General features: G+C 44.4%; 2 protein-coding genes across 2 annotated transcripts; both read right to left on the bottom strand.

Annotated features, from left to right (window-relative positions):
* Positions 1 to 498: 498 nt before the first annotated feature.
* LOC140737961 (radiation-inducible immediate-early gene IEX-1-like) lies at positions 499 to 3,426 on the bottom strand. Its single transcript, XM_073064857.1, has 2 exons — positions 3,179 to 3,426; positions 499 to 2,073 (listed from the first exon to the last, which is right to left on the bottom strand). Exons 1-2 carry the CDS (start codon positions 3,335 to 3,337, stop codon positions 1,792 to 1,794), a joined length of 441 nt encoding a protein of 146 aa, XP_072920958.1. The 5' UTR covers positions 3,338 to 3,426; the 3' UTR covers positions 499 to 1,791.
* Positions 3,427 to 10,072: 6,646 nt separating this feature from the next.
* On the bottom strand, positions 10,073 to 13,037 carry LOC140721386 (radiation-inducible immediate-early gene IEX-1-like). Its single transcript, XM_073036233.1, has 2 exons — positions 12,796 to 13,037; positions 10,073 to 10,351 (listed from the first exon to the last, which is right to left on the bottom strand). Exons 1-2 carry the CDS (start codon positions 12,952 to 12,954, stop codon positions 10,073 to 10,075), a joined length of 438 nt encoding a protein of 145 aa, XP_072892334.1. The 5' UTR covers positions 12,955 to 13,037.
* Positions 13,038 to 19,971: the final 6,934 nt, after the last annotated feature.

Here is a 19,971-nt window from a genome sequence, read left to right on the forward strand (position 1 = left end):
GGTGTTGTAAAGCTACAGCGGGTAGGCTGAAGTGTACCATTGAGATGACAATCGGATGAGCTGTACATAGAGCAGCAGTCTCTGTCCAATATGTCTTTATGTGGAACGAGCTGCTGAAGGAAGTGGTTCATTAGTGTTTTTTGATTTTCACACTATTAAATTAACCTCCCGAGAATGTTGTGTGTGAAAAGCACAGGTGACCACCAGTTTCTGAGATACTCAAACCACCCACTCTGGCACCAGCAATAATTCCTCAGTCAAAGTCATTTAGTTCACATTTCTTCCCCGTTATGATGTTTGGTCTAAACAGCTGCTGAGCCTCTTGACCATGTCTGCATGCTTTGTGCATTGAGTTACTGACACGTGACTGGCTGATTTGATAATTGCATTATCGAGCAGCTATACAGGTGTACAACTGAGTTTATATTTCTCCTGTATTTATTCCCCTGGAAACACACAAATGAAGACATGGTAACATCTTTATCCCCACAATGGCAATTTGAATAAAGTCTCTGCTTTATTGTAGTTGTTCATAGAACATTTGTACATGTGACAGTGTCTGTCCACATTCTCTGTTACAAAGGCACACTTCCTCACTGAACTGGTGAAGTCAGTTCACAGTGAATTATCTTCATGTGCAAGTCAGGGTTTAACAGGTCTTACAAACACAAGGCAAAATAGTGTACATAAGTCTAATAAATTAATTAAATATAGTGTAATTAAATAATAGAAAAATAATTAAAATGATCGATATATTTAACATGATCCTGTAAATTAACAAATAACTGATATAATACACTGAATGATGTAAAGGAAAAACACAAAGTATGAGTGGATTTTATCACCTGAAAGAGCTGTAAGAATTTGGGAAGGACAACATGATTTAAAGTGGGTGATAGGCAAATAATGTTTTGTTGGGTGCAATTAGACTATTCCTGTAATCAGTGTTTTTAAATACTCAGCTCAGGGAGGCACAGTGCTGCTGCCAGTAGAGCCATTGTCTCACAGCCCCAGAGACCTCGGTTCGATCCCAACTTTGGGTGCTGTCTGTGTGTGGAGATTGTAAACTGTTCCTGTGACCGCATGGGCTCCCTCGGTTGCTGCAGTTTACACCCAAATCCAAAGAATATTGATCGCCGCTAAGTGTGCGTATGGGTGAGGAGTAGGAGGGGGAGAGCTGATTTGAATATGGAGAGAATGGGATTGTAAATTGCTGGTTAATTGCCAGAACAGGCTCAGTGGGCTGAAAGGTCTGTTTCTGTGTCGAGTGACTGGATGATTCAATGGGTCAGGCAGCACAGACAGAGAGAGAACGCAAGTCAGTGTAGTTCAGGAATAGGGCTCTGGAGGACTGGTAACGAAGGTGAGCTCAGAACATAAAATATAGAACAGAACAGTACAGGAAAAGGCCATTCGGCCCACAATGTCTGAGATGTCTCTCCAGTCCCAGCACATTCATGCTCTGACTAAAAACCTCTGTTACATCTGCTTCTACCAGCCCAGCAGCCTGTTGTGAAACAGCCAGAGATTCGTGGGGTTTGGGGAAAACGGAATGAGTGTGGGACCCAGTATCCCAAAGAGTTCTGGTGGGAGACCCGTCAACATAAGCAGATATCATTTATCAGATGACAGACATCAGAACTGCACCTTACATTAATCAACATTAATGACTAAATATCAGACAAATAAACCCATGTTACTTTTACAAAACCATGGCAGGGCGTGACTGAATATGTTTTAGTCCATGGCCTCATACTTTTGGGGTATCGTTACACGTAGCTTGGCTCCATTTCACATGCCCAGCTGGGAATATTCAATGGGGCATCGCAGGACAAAGAAGGTCTCCCACAGGTCTCTCCACACAAGCCGATGGATGCAGTGAGCTTCAGTGGCTGTAGACGCAGTCGAGAAGAAGATGTCACCAGACCAAGCCTGGTCACTGGGCCTGCTCGCCTCCACCGGACTGAGGCCGGGCTCATCCTCGATCGCACAGTACACTTGTAGGATGACCGCGGAGAGGAAGATGAGAAACAGTCTCTTTGCCACGTCAGTTTGAGCAGGAACCTTCCTGACCTAACAGGGAAGAGAAGCAGATGTTAGCATTTAAGTTAATTTTTGAAACTAATGACAATCTTAAAGAGGATGCAGGCAAAAAATGGTAGAGATGAAATTATCTTAATTGACATTTAAAAAGAAAGCTCTTCACCGATGTACCTATCTAATGGCCTCTTGAACAACTATCATATCTATTTCCTCATTTACTCCTGAGATTTGGCTCCAGGTAGCCATTAGTCTGTGTGGAGATGGGAGCTGTGCCTGAATCTGGGAGTGAGGGACCCAGGAATCCCAGGCAGGAGGTACAAGAGCTTTGGGCCCCACACCAGCAGGTTCAGCAGCAGTTATTACCCTGCAACCATCAGGCTCCTGAACCAGAGTTCCAACATAAGCGTCGAGATTTTTTGCGTGAAGATCACCAGTTACAAAATGGTCACGTCACGCAGCCATTTTGCACAATACCCTCGTTTCGTGAACAGACATAACCACTTCCTCTGGAATCTCCTTCCATACACTGAACACCCTCGGGGTGAAAACGTTACCTCTCAGGTCTCTATTCTATTGGTTCTTGGTTCTATCAATTTGTTGTGAGATTACGGTCTGTGTACAGGATATCATTATCTCTCGTGTACAAAGTGTCTGCACAAATAATCCACTGTTATTAGCAACTAAAATAGACTTCAACGTTTTAAGACTGGAGAGGGATAATAAATCAGCTGTGATGGAATTGCGGAGACGACTCGATGGGCCGAATGTATAATGCAGCAACAATATTTTACGCTCTAAAACCCCTCTCTCTCTCTCTCTCTCTCACACACACACACAAACACACACAAACACAAGTTTAATTATGTCTATCAATATTCTCTCTCTCCACCTCTATCGTGCATACAGATCTCTCAAACCATTCACACGATGGACAGTGCATATTTCGGGTCGAGACCCCAGATTTGGTCTCGTCTCGCCGGAATGGTCGACTGTTCGTTTCCCTCCACAGATGCTGCCTGACCTGCTGAGTTCCTCCACCAGTTTCTCTTAGTCCGAGATTGTCTCACGATTACACGCAGTCGCTCACTGAATTATAACCTTGACATCTCTCCAGTAAGACGGACATCAGCCTTACCGGGTGAACGGGGTAGAGAACTCGCCGCCTGCGCTTCTTGCCTGGGACTTTGGGTTTTGGCTCGGTGATGGGCTCGAAGTTGAAGATCAGAGGCTGGTTTTCGGTGTAGGAGACGGGCGCCATTCCCGGTCGCTCGGTGTACCCTCTCGCCAAGCACATACTGAGACTTTTTTTAAACTTTCCAAAATAATTATAAAATTTCCAAACGAATTAACGACACGCACGGTGCTGTGTTCGAAATGCAATCACTCCCACCTCCCGCTGTCTGGTTATAGATACCAGGGTTGGGGCGGGGCCGTGGATGGCACCTACCACTCTCTGCCCTGATTGGGTGTTCGAACCCTCGCCTTTACAAGCAGAATTTGATTGATGTTTTCCGGCATCAACAGGATGATCGGGGAGGCGCAGCGGGTAGTGGGTAGTAGACGGTCTGCTCGAGCCTGATCTCCCTCGGGAGTCCCGATTTACCCCAGCATTCCGAAGGCGCGCGGGGTGGAAGGCAGATTGGCTCACGTGGGTAATTGTGAATGGGGGAGAAAGGTTTAAAGAGAAATTAGTGTTGTAGAGTCAGATGATTTATTTATACAGAACCATTGATACCTGCCCTTCTTACATACACGGTGACACCAGAACTTGGCATTTTATTTAGAAAGATTCAAGAGTAATTGTGCTCTTGTCTTTGGCACATCTCTTATGTTTATGATATTCTTGCAAATGCTGTTTATCTGATGTTCTGCGCCGGTGATGCTGCTGCAGGTAATGTTTTCATTGTACCTGGGCAGGTGACAATGAACTCCACTTTGATTTTGACTTCGCGTTTAAGGGTCTGTTATGCAGGACCTGGAAGCAGCCGACAAAAGGCATGGGGGCAGAATCAGGCCATTTGGCTGATCGAGTCTATCCCACCATTCAATTACACCTGATCATTTTTCCCCTCCTCACCGTACTACCCGTAACATTTGATGCCGTGTCCAATCAAGAATCAGCGAACCTCCGCCTTAAATACACCCAACGACATGGCTTCAACATCTGTCTGTGGTAAAATAAAGTTCCACATCCTCTGGCTAAAGAAAAGTATGCACATCTTTATTTTAAATGGACGCCCCTCTATCCTGAGGTTGTGCCCTCTTGTCCTAGACTCCCCTACCATGGGAAACATCCTTTCCACATCTACTCTATGAAGCTCTTTCAACATTCAAAAGATTTCAATGAAATCCTCCCTCATCCTTCTAAATTGCACCGAGTACAGACTAGTATCCTGTCACACTCACATCAATAATAAGCAAATGCTTTGAGAAGCTGGTCAAGGACTACATCTGCAGCTTGCTACCACCCACATTGGAACCCCTACAATTTACCTACTGACACAACCCATCAACAGATACATAATAGGCACAGCTCTATACACCATCCTTACACATGTGGAGAAGAAGGATGCTTATGTGAGACTACAGTTCAACATTCAACAATATAGTTCCCTCCAGATCTCGAAGATCTCGACCTTCACCCTGCCTTGTGCAGCTGGATCCTGGACTTGCTGTCAGATCGCCGGCAGGTGGTAAGAGTGGTCTTCCTCACCTTTGCCCCTCTGACCCTTAGCACAGGTGCCCCTCAGGGCTGTGTACTAAGCCCCCTCCTTTTCTCTCTGTACACACATGCCTGTGTCGCCACACACAGCTCCAAACTGCTAATTGAATTTGCTGATGACACGACACTGATTGGCCTTACCTCAAATAATACTGAGGCAGCCTACGAGGAAGAAGTCATCAACATGACACAAGGGTGTCAAGAAAACCTCTACATCAATGTTGCAAAAACAAAGGAGCTTGTTGGTGGACTGCAGGAGGAATGGAGACAAGCTAACCCCTATTGACATCAATGGATCAGGGGTTTAGAGGGTAAACAGCTTTAAGTTCCTCGGCATAACCATCACAGTGGACCTCACATGGTCTGTCCATACCAGATGTGTGGTGAAAAAAATAATACAGTGCCTCTTTCAGCGCATGCAGTTGAAGAAGTTTGGAATGGGCCCCCAAATCCTAAGAACTTTCAAGCGGGGCACAATTGAGAGCACCCTGACTGGCTGCATCACCACCTGGTATGGGAACTGTACCTCCCCGAATCACAGGACTCTACAGAGAGTGGTGCGGACAGCCCAGTGCATCTGCAGATGTGAACTTCCCACTATTCAGGTCATTTACAAAGACAGGTGTGTAAAAAGGGTTTGAGAGGGTTTCACTGAACTCCCATCAAAGGGTGGTTTTAAACTTCTTCAGGGTAGGGATCTCCCAGTGGCCTCTCATTTTAATTCCACTTTCCATTCCCATTTCGATACCTGTATCCATGGCCTCTTCGGCTGTCACGACAAGGCCACATTTAGCTTGGAGGAACAACACTTTATATTCTGTCTGGGTGGCTCCATTAATGAACATTAAATTCTTGAACTTGGATAATGCCCCCTTACTCCATCACCATTCCCCATCACCTTTGCCCTCTCTCAAATTATCTCCTTGCCTACCCATTGCCTCCCCCTGGTGCTTGTCCCCCCTTTTCTTTCTTCTGTCCTCCTCTATCAGACTCCCTCTTCTCAAGCCCTGTAACACTTTCACCAAACAAGTTCCTTACAAACACACAGCTGACAATGAGGTGGACAATAATTTTATATTTTTATTCAGAGATACAGTGTGGAACAAGCTCTTTTGGCCCAACAAGCTTCACGGCCCAGCAACACACCTATTTAATCCTAACCTCATTACTGTAGTATTTACAAAGTCCAGCTGGCCTGCTAACTGGTGTTTATTTTGACAGTGGTGGGAAACCAGAGCACCCAGATGAAATCCACGTGCTCACTGGCAGGACACAGAAACTCTTAAGGCAGTGAGAAGTGTAGACAGAGTCCATCAAGAGGAGGCTGGTTCCTGTGACAGGCTGAGCTGTGTCCACAGCACTCTGCAGTTTGTTATGGTCATGTGTAAAGAAGAAGATGGCATACCAGGGCATTTTGCATCCAGACAGAATTCTTCTGATGGTGCATTGACAACAATTGCAAAAAATCAAAGGGGTTGTGCAAATTTCTTTAGCTCCCTGTGGAAGTAGAAACATCAGTGAGCTTCCATGGCTGTGACATTCACATGGTTATTTATGATATTGGAACTTGAAGCTCTCAACCATCTCAAATTCCCACCGCTGATGTAGACAGGATCACGTGCACCACCCTCTTCCTGAAGACAATGACTGGGTTTTTTCTTCAGCTGTCTTTCAGGGGAAGGTTGTTGCCATGACGCCATGTCACTATGCAATCTCCTTCCTGTCGTCCTACTCCGTAGAGAATGTCGCCTTGATGTCAGTAATCACGTGACTACATATATATAGAGAGTAGGGCCAGGGGATTACCAATTGTAGACCCCCAGGGGACACTGCCAGGGTTAGTAGGGAGGCAGACACATTAGTGGCATCTAAGAGACATGGAGGAGAGGCAAATAAAGGATCATGTAGGAGGAAAGCTCGACCCATTTGGCTCAATTCTCTAAACAAAAATCTCTGGTCTGTGTACTTACTGAAATCCCTGGACAATTGTTATTGTTCCTGCCACAACTACTTCCTCAGACAGCTTGTTCATAAGTACACCAACCTATGTGAGATGAATTGACCCTCAAGTCCCTTTTAAATCTTTCAGCTCTCACCCTAAACCTAGACTCTGTAGTTTTTAGATTCCCCTCTCGGAGAAAAAAGACTGTGTATTCAATTTCATAATTTGATACTTCTCTGTAAGCTCATCCTCTCATCGCCTACGTTCCAAGGAATAAAGTGCAAACCTGCACTGTCTCATCCTATAACTTGTTCCACAGGGTTCTACCCAAGGGAATACAAGGTGCTGTTCCACTCATTTATATTTAGCTTTACTTTCTGATTAGTGGTAGCTGAAGATGGATGTATCGGTGTGGGAATGCAGTCCAGATGAAGGGGCTCGACTGTTCATTTCCTTTTGTAGATGCTGCCTGACCTGCTTAGTCCTTCTCATGCTTGTTGTCTGGCTCCAGATTCCGAAAGCCTTTGATAAGGTACCACACACGAGGCTACTAAACAAGAAAAGTGCCCATGAGGTTGTAGGAAAGCTACTAGACAGAAGATTGACTGAAGATTGGTGGAAGCAAAGAGTGGGAATACAGTAAAAGGCCACTTTCTGATTGGTTGCTGGTGACTACTGGTGTCACACAGGGTCTGCTTGGGGTCCATTTCTTTTCACATTAGCCCTCACTGATCTGGATGATGGAATTTATGGCTCTGTGGCAAAGTTTACAGATGATACAAAGGTAGGTGAAGATGCAGCCATTGTTGAGGAAGGAGAAGGGCTTGGTCAGATCAGAAGATTCTGCAAAGCAGTGGCAAGTGGAATTCAGTGAAGGGAAATGTATGGTCATGTACGTTGGTAGGAAGAAAAGATTACTTTCTAAAGAGAGAAGGTTGAACGGACCAGACATGCATCTGCTAGTGATTAAAGAGCAAGAAAGGACTGCACTGAAACACAGAGCAGTATTCTAAGTGTAATATTGCCACATATACTGAGATAGAGTGAAAACTATTTGTGTACTGTGCCATCTCAACAGATCACGTGAAACACAAGTACATCCAGGGAGCATTCCGAAAACCAGTTCTGCAGGAGATAGTGTCACCGTCACAGAGAAAGTGCAGAAGGGCAAATAAACTGCAATGGCCACAGCAGGGTAGATTCAGAGATCATGAGCTGTGACACGGCAGAATTAATGTGGAGTTGGTTTCTCCTGTGGAGGAATCTGGACTGTTTAAAAATAAGCTATCATCCATTTAACACAGATGAGGCACAATTTGCTTCTCAGACAGTTGTCAGTCTTTGTTTTCCTCAAAGACTGGCAGAAACAGAATCTTTGCTTTTAGTGAGATTGGTTTTCTGATAGTGGTGTTGGAAAGCTACAGCGGGTAGGCTGAAGTGTACCATTGAGATGACAATCAGATGAGCTGTGCATAGAGCAGCAGTCTCTGTCCAATATGTCTTTATGTGGAACGAGCTGTTGAAGGAAGTGGTTCAGGCTGGTTCATTAACTATGTTTCACCAGCTTTTGGAGGGTTCACAGATGGATATGAGAAAAAACTTGGCAAATAAGTCTAGCTTTGGTGGGATGTTGGTTGGCACATGTTGGTTGAGCCGAATGGCCTGTGTCTATGCTGTAGGAGTTTATGATTTTTTCGCTCCTCATCCATATCATCATATGTATCCTGTGTGGCCATTTTAATAGGTACAACCTGTACGTAGGAATGTGGCCACTGAGTATACAGTATGTTCTGTGTCAGCTGCTGTAGCCCCTCCACTTCAAGGTTCGACATGTTGTACATTCAGAGATGCTCTTCTGCACAACACTGTTGTAATGCATCTATATACCAGATACTGTCACCTTCCTGTCAGCTTGAACTGGTCTGAACGTTCTCCTCTGACCTCTCTCATCAACAAGGTGCTTTTGCCCACAGAACTGTCACTCACTGGATGTTTTTTGTTTTTCGCACCATTACCTGTAAAGTACAGAGAGTGTTGTGTGTGAAAAGCTCAGGGGATCACCAGTTTCTGAGATACTCAAACTACCCACTCTGGCACCAACAATAATTCCACAGTCAAAGTCACTTAGATCACATTTCTTCCCCATTATGATGTTTGATCTGAGCAACAGCTGACCCTCTTGACCATGCCAGCATGCATTGAGTTACTGACACGTGACTTGCTGATTTGATGTTTGCATTATCGAGCAGGTATACAGGTGTACAACTGAGGGTACATTTCTCCTGTATTTATTCCCCAGGAATGAAGACATGGTAATGCTTTTCCCCCATAATGAACTCATGACCAGACTATGTAACAGTTTCTTCTCCCAAGCTATCAGACTCCTCAATACCTGAAGCCTGGACTGACACCTTGCCCTACTGTCCTGTTTATTATTTATTGTAATGCCTGCACTGTTTTTGTACACTTTATGCAGTCCAGTGTAGGTCTGTACTCTAGTGTAGCTTTCTCTGTGTTTTTTTTATTATGTAGTTCAGTCTAGTTTTTTGTACTGTGTCGTGTAACACCATGGTCCCGAAAAACATTGTCTCATTTTTACTATGCACTGTTATGGTCGAAATGACAATAAAAGTTGACTTGACTTGACTTGACTTGACTTGACTGAGGACGTGGCAATTTGAATGAAGTCTCTGCTTTATTGTAATGAAATTGTTCACAGCTCATTTGCACATGTGGTATCATCTGTCCACATTCTCTGTTACAAAGGCACACTTGCTCACCAAACTTGTGAAGTCAGTTCACAGTGAATATCTTCCTGAGCAAGTCAGGGTTTAATACGCCTTACAAACACAAGGCGAAATAGTGTACATAGGTCTAATAAATATATTAAATATAGTGCAATTAAATAATAGAAAAATGATTTAAATGATCAACATATTTAGCATGATCCTGTAAATTAACAATTAACTGATAAAACACACACTGAATGCTATAAAGCAAAAACAGAAAGTATGAGTGGATTTTATCGCTGTGTTGTCTGTGCTGAACACAATGCAAGTTCTGAAGCAGCCAGAGATTTGTGTGGATTTGGGGATAATGGAGAGAGTGTGAGAACCAGAGTCCCAGTGAGTTAGGAGTGAGTTTGGCCAGCAAAAGCAGCTGTGTCATTTGCCAGTGCACAGGGATATCCTTTTATCAGGTAATGCACATCAGAGTTGCATTTTACACCAATCAACATTCAATGATTCAACATCAGACAAACTGACACGCATGTTACGTGTACAAAACCATAGCTGGGCGAGACTGAATGTGTTTTAGTCCAGTGACTCATACTGGTAGGGTAGTCCACATGGACTGGTTCCATTTCACATGCCCAGCTGGGAATACTCAATGGGGCATTGCAGGGCAAAGAGGGTCTCCCACAGGTCTCTCCACACAAGCCGGTGGATGCAGTGAGCTTCAGTGGCTGTAGACGCAGTCGAGAAGATGTCACCAGACCAAGCCTGGTCACTGGATCTACTCGCCTCCACCGGCCTGAGGCCGGGCTCATCCTCGATCGCACAGTACACTTGTAGGATGACCACGGAGAGGAAGATGAGGAACAGTCTCTTTGCCACGTCAGTCTGAGCAGGAACCTTCCTGACCTAACAGAGAAGAGCAGCAGATGTTAGAGCTGAGAGTATTGTCATTCATTTCAAACACTAATTTCAATTTTAAAAGCATGCAGAAGAAACATGGTAGAGATGAAATCATCTTAATTGATATTTAAAAACAAAGCTTTTCACTGACCTTGGGACTTGTTACAATAATAAACCAATAAACTAAATTAGAGAACAGGAACAAGCCCTGTGCACACAATACCAAGTTAAACAGATCCCATCTGCCTGCACCTCATCCATTTCCTTCCACTCTCTGCATTTTCATGTGTCTATCTAACAGCTTCTTGAATAACCTACTTCCACCTTTACCCCGGCATTACATTCCAGACACCCACCATTCTGTGTGGGGATGGGAACTGTACCTGACCCTGGTGGTGGGGGACCTGAGGCCCTTGGGCAGGAGGTACAAGAGCTTTAGGTCCCACACCACCAGGTTCAGCAGCAGTAATTACCCAACAACCATCTGAACCAAGGTGGGTAATTTCGCTCACCTTAACGCTGAACTGACTTCAGAACCTACGGTTGCACTGTCAATTAACTCTACAACTCGTTCTTAGTATTATTTATTTTCTTTTTATTATTTGTTCAATTTGTCTTCTTTTGCACATTGGTTGTCTGTCTTGGCTTGTGTATAGCTTTGCATTGTATTTCTTTATCTTTCTGTACAAGTCTGCAAAACACGGAATCTCAGGGTGTGCCGACATATATGGACTTTGATGATAAATTAACTTTGAAACATCCTGTACATCCCCTTAAAAATTTTCCCCCTCACCTTAAAACTGTGCCCTTTAGTATTGATACCCTGTGGATAACTATCTGGCAATATACCTTATCTATGCCTCTCATTTTTTTAATAAACTTCCATCAGGTTTTCCCCGAACATCTGATGATTTCAAAAACAAATAATTTTGTTCAACCTCTGCTTATCACCATGACCATGGAAGCTTTAAGAGAAGAAGCACAGGAGATTTACCAGTGTGTTGCCTGGGTTAGAGAGAATGACTAATGAGGAAAGGTTCAGTGACCAAGGTCTTTTCCCTTTGGAGTGAAGGAGGATGAGGGACAACTTGATAGAGGTGTACAAGGTGATCAGAGGCATAGATAGTTTGGGCAGCAACGACATTTTTTCCCAGGAATTTAATCGATGATATGAGAGGGTATAAGTTGATCGGAGCAAAGTAATGTGGGATGTCACTGATTTTTTTTTAGACAAGGAGTTGGAATTGCCATTTACAGTGTTATGTGGGAGACATAAGATAGATCTTGAAAGTACAGGAGGGTAACAGGCCCTTACAGCCAATGAGGCCACACTACCCAATTATGCGCATGTGACCAACTAACTTACTAACCCATTGGTCTTTGGAATCTAGGAGGAAATCGGAACACCCAAAGGAATCCCACACAGTCACAGGAAGAAGGTACAAACTCTTCACAGACAGCGGCGAGAATTGTACCAGGGTCTCTGGCACTACGGTAGCATTATGCTAATCACTATGCTAATCACCACCATCTAATCTATGTTGAATTCTATATGCCATTGATATATATTACTATTCTTTGGACTCCAGGCAGCATCTTAGTAAACCTCTTCTGAACTCTGTCCAAAGTTTCCACATGCTCGGCATTAAGTTCACCAATCACAACATGTCAATGTAATGCAGCCATCTTGAACAATACCCATGTTTCGGGAAACTGAGTTACTGGACTCAGTCAAAACCACTTCCTCTGCAGCTCTTGCCAGACACTGACCACCCTCGGCCTGAAAACGTCATCACTCAGGTCTCTAGTCTATTGGTTCTTGGTTCTACACATCTGTTGTGAGATCAAGCTTTGTGTTCAGGGCACCATTAACGCTCGTGTAGAAAGTGTCTGTACAGATAATCCACTACAATCCACAACTAAAATAGACCTCAACGTTAACGATTTGAAAGGGATATTAAATCAGCCATGATGGAATGTCGGAGAAGACTTGTTTGGCGGAATGGGCTAATTCAACATCAATATTTTATCCTGTAAAACGTCTCTCTCTCTCTCTCTCTCTCTCTCTCTCTCTCTCTCTCTCTCTCTCTCTCTCTCTCTCTCTCTCTCTCTCTCTCTCTCTCTCTCTCTCTCTCTCTCTCTCTCTCTCTCTCTCACACACACACACCTATCTATTTACCTGTCTGTCAGTCAATTTTCTCTCTTTCTATCTCTCAACTATTCAAATGGTGGACAGTCGACGTTTCGGGTCGAGACCCTTGATTTGGTCTCGTCTCTCCGGAATCGTCGACCGTTCGTTTCCCTCCACAGATGCGGTCTGCCCCGTTGAGTTCCTCCACCAGTTTAATTTTTTTCTCTTTTCTTAGTCCGAGGTTGTCTCACGATTATACTCAGTCGCTCACTGAATTATAAACTTGACATCTCTCCAGTAAGACGGACATCAGCCTTACCGGGTGAACGGGGTAGAGAACTCGCCGCCTCCGCTTCTTGCCTGGGGCTTTGGGTTTCGGCTCGATGATGGGCTCGAAGTTGAAGATCAGAGGCTGGTCCTTGGTGTAGGAGACGGGGGCCATTCCCGGTCGCTCGGTGTACGCTCTCGCCAAGCACATAGTGAGACTTTTTGAAACTTTCCAAAATAATTATAAATTTTGCAAACGAATTAACGACATGTACGGTGCTGTGTTCGAAATGCAATCACTCCCTCCTCCCGCTGTCTGGTTATAGATACCAGGGTTGGGGCGGGGCCGTGACTGACACCTGCCACTCTTTGCCCTGGTTTGGTCTTCGAACCCTCGCCTTACAAGCAGAATTTGATTGATGTTTTCCAGCAACAACCGGATGATCGCGGAGGTGCAGCGGGTAGTGGGGCTTTCTGCAGCTGCAGGGAATATCGTGTGTATTTCGTACGTTCTGCTCGAGTCTAAACTCCACCCAGTGTCCCCGTTTCCCCCCCCCCCCCCCCCCATCCCGAAGGCGCGCGAGTTGAAAGGCGAATGGGTTCTAACTTGGTACGCGGCCTCATAACGTGAAACAATCAAGGACTCCCCTCCCATCCCAGTTATTCTTCCTTCTCACCTCGCCTATTGAGCAGAAGATGTAAAGTGTTCATGCCGTGTAACACCCAGCTCATCGGCAATTTTTATCCTGCAGTTGTAACAGGTTTGTGAGGACTTCTTGCACAATAAAGATGATGCGGCTAACGGACTGGTGCAGAGCCAACAACCTGTCTCTTAATGTGAACAAAACAAAAGAGATGGTTGGTGACTTCAGGAGGGCACGGAGCGACCACTCCCCGCTGAACATCGATGGCTCCTCGGTAGAGTTCGTAAAGAGCACCAAATTTCTTTGTGTTCACCTGACGGAGAATCTCACCTGGTCCCTCAACACCAGCTCCAAAGCAAATAAAGCCCAGCAGCGTCTCTACATTCTGCGAAGGCTGAGGAAAGTCCATCTCCCACCCCCCATCCTCATCATTCTACAGGGGTTGTATTGAGAGCGTCCTGAGCAGCTGCATCATTGCCTGGTTCGGAAATTGCACCATCTCGGATCGCAAGACCCTGCAGTGGATAGTGAGGTCAGCTGAGAAGATCATCGGGGTCTCTCTTCCCGCCATCACGGACATTTACACTACACGCTGCATCCGCAAAGGAAACAGCATTAAGAAGGACCCCATGCACCCCTCATACAAACTCTTCCTCCTCCTGCCGTCTGGGAAAAAGCTCCGAAGCATTCGGGCTCTCACGACCAGACTATGTAACAGTTTCTTCCCCCAAGCTATCAGACTCCTCAATACCTGAAGCCTGGACTGACACCTTGCCCTATTGTCCTGTTTATTATTTCTTGTAATGCCTGCACTGTTTTTGTGTACTTTATGCAGTCCTGTGTAGGTCTGTAGTCTAGTGTAGCTTTCTGTGTGTGTTTTTTTAACGTAGTTCTGTATAGTTTTTGTACTGTGTCATGTAACACCATGGTCCTGAAAAATGTTGTCTCATTTTCACTATGCACTGTACCAGCAGTTATGGTCGAAATGACAATAAAGTGATTTGACTTGACTGAAATGACTTGACTTGAAGTCTTGATCTTCCAATCGACATCGTTATGGTCCTTGCACATTATTTATCAATTTTCATCGCACTTCGTGCACCTTATGGTACATTGATGACAAATGCAAAGAATCTAAGTGGATGTGCCAATTCCTTTAGCCACCCTGTGGAAGTAGAAACATCGGTGAGCTTTCGTGGCTGTGACATCAACACGGTTGAACCAGGACAGGCTATTTGTAATATTGCAACTTGAAGCTCTCAACCATCTCAAATTCACACCAGTGATGTAGACAGGATCACGTGCACCACCCTCTTCCAGAGGACAATGAACAGCTCTTTTGTCTTGCTGACTTTCAGTGGAAGGCTGCTGCCATGATGCATGTCACTATGCAATCTCCTTCCTGTAGTCCTACTCTGTAGAAAATTTCTGCTTGGTGTCAATGATCGCTGAATCCGGAATTGAGCTATGCACCAGTTGCCTATACTAACATCCACCACCTGCTTCTTTGGCTTCATGAAACTGTGATCTGGGGGCTAAGCAGGTGCTTCATTTGTCCAAGGACTAGCAGAGTGAATTATCACCCTACACCTGCTTTGGTAGAGATGTACCTCCAACTTGTCACTGCCCAGAAGAAGACAATGGTAAAACACTTCTGTGGAAGAATTTGTCAAGAAGAAAGTACATGTTCAGCACAGCATTGTGGGCTGAAGGGCCTGTATTGTGCTGGACGATTTCTATGTTCCTATGTCTATGTTTCTAAAAACAATCATGGTCATGGACCACGGTCAATGACGATGAAGACATAAATGGAGTAGAGCCAGGGAATTACCAAATGTAGACTACTGGGGACACTGTCGGGGTGGTGGTGAGACAGATACATTAGTGGCATCTAAGGGATTCTTAGATAGGCACATGGATGAAAGACAAATGAGGGGTCATGTAGGAGGAAAGCACAGCCCATTTGGCTCAATAACACCAGCACTTCCTCAGGCAGCTCGTTCGTCTGTGCACCAACCTATGTGAGATGAAATTGTCCCTCAGGTCCCTTTTAAATCTCTCACTCTGAACCCAGGCTCTCTAGTTTTCAGTTCCTGGAGAAAAGAGACTGTGTATTCAACTTCATAATTTGATACTTCTCTATAAGATCATCCCCTCATCTCCTGTTTTCCAAGGAATAAAGTCCAAGCCTGTGCTGTCACATCTGATAATTCGTTCCACAGGGTTCTACCCAAGGGAATACAAGGTGCTGTTCCTCTAGTTTGCTTTCCTTTCTCAGTGGTGGTGGCCGAGGGTGGATATATCAGTGTGGGAATGCAATCCCAATTATTCAATTATTCATTTCCCTTTGTAGATGCAGCCTGACCTGCTTAGTCCTTCTGATGTTATTTCTCTGGCTCCAGATTCTGAAAGCCTTTGACAAGGTACCACACATGAGGCTGCTAAACAAGAAAAGAGATCATGATGTTACAGCAAAGATACGAGACAGAAGATTGGCTGTCTAGTGGAGGCAAAAAGTGGGAATAAATGGGACCCTTTCTGGTTGGTTGCTGTTGGCTGCTGGTGTCCAGCAGGGTCGGTGCTGGAACCAATTATTTTCACGATATACGTTGATGATCTGGATGATGAAGTTGATTGCAGTGTGGCTATGCTTGCAGACAATACAGAGATAGGTGGAGGGGCAGCCAGTGTTCAGGAAGCAGGTAGTCTGCAGAAGACTTGGACAGATGCAAAGAATTGGCAAAGAAGTGGCAAATGGAATGCAGTGCAGGGAAGTGCATGCTCATGCACATTGGTGGAAGGAATAAAGGCATAGCGTATTTTCCAAATGTGGACCAAACTGAGAAATCAGAGATCCAAAGGCTCTTTGGAGTCCTAGTGCAGGACTGAGTCAGCAGGAAGAAAGTGTTATGCAATGCTTGCATTGAATTGAGGGGACTAAGACACAAAAACAATTATGTAATATTGAGGCTTTATCAGCCATTGGTCAGGGCATATATGAAGTATTGTGGTAGTTATGGACCATAATCTAGAAAACATGCGCTGGCATTGGAGAAGGTCCAGAGGAATTTCACGAGAATTATCCCAACAGTCAAAGGGTTGAAGTGTGAGGAGTGTTTGATGTCTCTGTGTCTGTACTCGCTGGTGCCTAGAAGAAATAGGAGTGCGATGGAACCTGAATAAACCCATTGAACCTGAAAAGGCTTAGAGAGTGTGGACCTGGAGGGGACACCGCCAACAGTAGGAAAGATCAGTTTGACCTAACAGGGAATATTGAACAGACCAGACATGCAGCTGCTAACTATTAAAAGAGTGAGAGAGAACTTGATTGAACATAGATTATTATTCTAGGTTTAATATTGCCAGATAAACCACAATAGAGAGAAAACCATTTGTGTGCTGTGCCATCCAGACAGATCATGCAAAACACCAGTACATTCAGGAGCTTTCCAAAAACAAAGTGCGGAGAAGGTGCAGAAGTCGAAATAACCTGCAAAACAAGGTAGATTGGGAAATCAAGACATGCGTTTTGACAGAATTAATGTGTAGTTGGTTTCTCCTGTGGAGGAATCTAGAACTGTTTGAGAATGAACTGTTGCTCTTTTAATGCAGATTAGACACAATTTGTTTCTCAGACAGTTGCAAGTCTTTGTCTTCGTCAAAGACTGGTAGAAAAAGAATCTTCGCTTTTAAGTGAGATTGATTTTCTGATAGTGGTGTTGCAAAGCTACTGTGGGTGTGCTGAACTGTACCATTGAGATGGCAATCGGATCAACTGTGAACTGAGCAGCAGTCTCCATTCAATATGCCTTTATGTGAAACGAGCTGCTAGAGGAAGTGGTTCAGGCTGGTTCATTAACAATATTTCACCAGCTTTTGGAGGGTTCACAGATGGATGTGTGATAAACTTGGCAAACAGACATAGCTTTGGCCCACATTCTCCTCTGACCTATCATTCACAAAGGTTTTTTTTGCCCTCAGAACTGTCACTCACTGGATTTTATTTTGCACCATTCTCTGTAAACTCAAGAGAGTGTTGTGTGTGAAAATCACAGGAGGCCACCAATTTCTGAGCTGTTCAAACCATTCCATCTGGCACCAACAATAATTCCACAAAGTCACTTAGATCACATGCCCTCCCCATTCTGTTGTTTGGCCTGAACAACAACAGAACCTCTTGACAGTGTCTGCATGCTTTTGTGCATTGAGTTACTGTCACGTGATTGGCTAATTAGATATTTGTATTATCGAGCAGGTTATGTACATGTACCTAATAAAGCAGCCACTGCGGGTATATTTTTCCTGTACTTATTCCCCAGGAAACACATGAATGGAGACATGATAATGTCTTTTTTCCCCACAATGACAATGTGAATAAAGTATCTGCTTTATTCCAATGGAGGGCATATAGGAGTGAGATATGCCAACTAGTAGAGTGGTTTACAGCAACAACCTTGCACTCAACGTCAGTAAGACAAAAAGCTGAGTGTGGACTTCAGAATGGATAAGGTAAAGGAACACATACCAATCCTCTAGAAGGATCTGATGTGGAAAGAGTGAGCAGTTTCAAATTCCTGGGTGTTAAGATCTCTGAGGACCTAACCTGGTTCAAACATATTGATGCAGCTACAAAGAAGGCAAGACAGCATCTATACTTAATTAGGAGGTTGAAGAGATTTGGCAGGTCAACAAAAACACTCAAAAACTTCTACAGATGTACTATGGAGAGCTTTCTGACAGGTTGCATCACTGTCTGGTAAGGAGTGGCAACTGCACAGGACCAAAAGAAGCTGCAGAGAGCCATAAATTTAGTCTGCTCCATCTTGGGTACTGGCCTATGAAGTACCCAAGACATCTTTGAGGAGCAGTGTCTCAGAAAGGCAGCTTCCATTATTAAGGGCTTTCAGCACCCAGGGCATGCCCTGTTCTCACTGTTACCATTAGGAAGGAGGTACAGAAGCCTGAAGACACACACTCAGCGATTTAGGAACAGCTTCTTCCCCTCTGCCATCTGATTCCTAAATGGACATTGACCCCATGAACACTACCTTATTTTTTAATATACATTATTTCTGTTTTTACACGATTTCCAATCTATTCATTATACAGTACAAATACTGTAATTAATTTTTCTTCTTCTATATTACGTACTGCATTGAACTGCTGCTGCTAAGTAAACAAATTTCACAACACATGCCGGTGATAATAAACCTGATTCTGATTTGTTCCTTGAGCATTTGTACATGTGACAGTGTCCATCCACATTCTCTGTTACAAAGGCACACTTCCTCACCGAACTGGTGAAGTCAGTTCACAGTGAATATCTTCCTGAGCAAGTCAGGGTTTAACAGGCCTTACAAACACAAGGCAAGATAGTGTGCATAAGTGTAATAAATTAATTAAATATAGTGTAATTAAATAATAGAAAAATAATTAAACTGGTGAACATATTTAGCATGGCTTTGTAAATTAACAATTAACTGATATTACACACACCGAGTGCAGTAAAGTGAGAAGAGAAAGTATGAGCAGATTTTATTGCTCGAAAGAGCTCAAGGGATTTCATGCCTCACAGTCCCTGAGAACTCAGTTTGATCTGAACCTTGGGTGTTGTCTGTGTGTAAATTGTCAGAAGGGACTCAGTGGGCTGTGTCTGTGTTGTGTTGCTGGATGATTCAATGGTTCAGGCAGCATATTTGGAGAGAGGAAGCAAGTCAGTGTAGCAGAGAAACAGGGCTTTGGCAGACTGAAGGCAAGTTCAGATCATGTAACATAGAACAGTAGAGCACAGGGCAGGCCATTCGGCCCACTACATTTGTGTTGAACACAATGCTGAACACTGCCTGCATATAATCTGTTTCTACATACGTAAAATGCTTGAGGCACTCGGAAGGCCAGGCAGCATCTATGAAAAACAGTCAACAGTCAACATTTTGGGCCAAGCCCTGCATCAGCATGTGAACAGGCCCCCTCGACTCACAATGTCGGTACTGAACACAACGAAAAATTCTGCCTGTACTAGGACCATACCACGCCATTCCAGCACATTCATGCTCTGTACAAAAAGCCTCTGTTGCATCTGCTTCCACCAGCCCAGCAGCCTGTTCTGAAGTAGCCAGAGATTCGGGTGGGGTTGGGAACCAGAGTCCCAGGGAGTTAGGAGTGACAACAGCCACAAAAGCGGATGTGTCTGTTGCTGGAACGTAGAGATATCCATTTATTGGATAACTAACATCAGGACTGCATTTTACATTTATCAGCTTTTAATGGTTCAATATCAGACAAATTGACACATATGTCACGTTTACTAAACTATAGCTGGGTGAGACTGATTGCGTTTTAATCCACAGTCTCATACTGCTGGGGTATTGTCACACAGGGACTGGTTCCTTTTCACACGCCCAGCTGGGAATACTCAATTGGGCATTGCCGGGCAAAGAGGGTCTCCCACAGGTCTCTCCACACAAGCCGGTGGATGCAGTGAGCTTCAGCGCCAGTTGACGCAGTCAAGAAGATGTCACCAGACCAAGCCTGGTCACTGGGTCTGCTTGCCTCCACTGGACTGAGGCCGGGCTCATCCTCGA

This window comes from Hemitrygon akajei, chromosome 2 (genome assembly GCF_048418815.1).
Source record: "Hemitrygon akajei chromosome 2, sHemAka1.3, whole genome shotgun sequence".
NCBI lineage: Eukaryota > Metazoa > Chordata > Chondrichthyes > Myliobatiformes > Dasyatidae > Hemitrygon > Hemitrygon akajei.

What these genes read in the sequence shown, in the direction of transcription:
- LOC140737961 (XM_073064857.1), bottom strand. Translation starts at nt 3,337, where the DNA reads ATGTGCTTGGCGAGAGGGTACACCGAGCGACCGGGAATGGCGCCCGTC. An exon ending in TTCTCTACCCCGTTCACCCG is followed by an intron (nt 2,074 to 3,178) that starts GTAAGGCTGATG and finishes CTTCCCTGTTAG; the next exon opens with GTCAGGAAGGTTCCTGCTCA.
- LOC140721386 (XM_073036233.1), bottom strand. Translation starts at nt 12,954, where the DNA reads ATGTGCTTGGCGAGAGCGTACACCGAGCGACCGGGAATGGCCCCCGTC. An exon ending in TTCTCTACCCCGTTCACCCG is followed by an intron (nt 10,352 to 12,795) that starts GTAAGGCTGATG and finishes CTTCTCTGTTAG; the next exon opens with GTCAGGAAGGTTCCTGCTCA.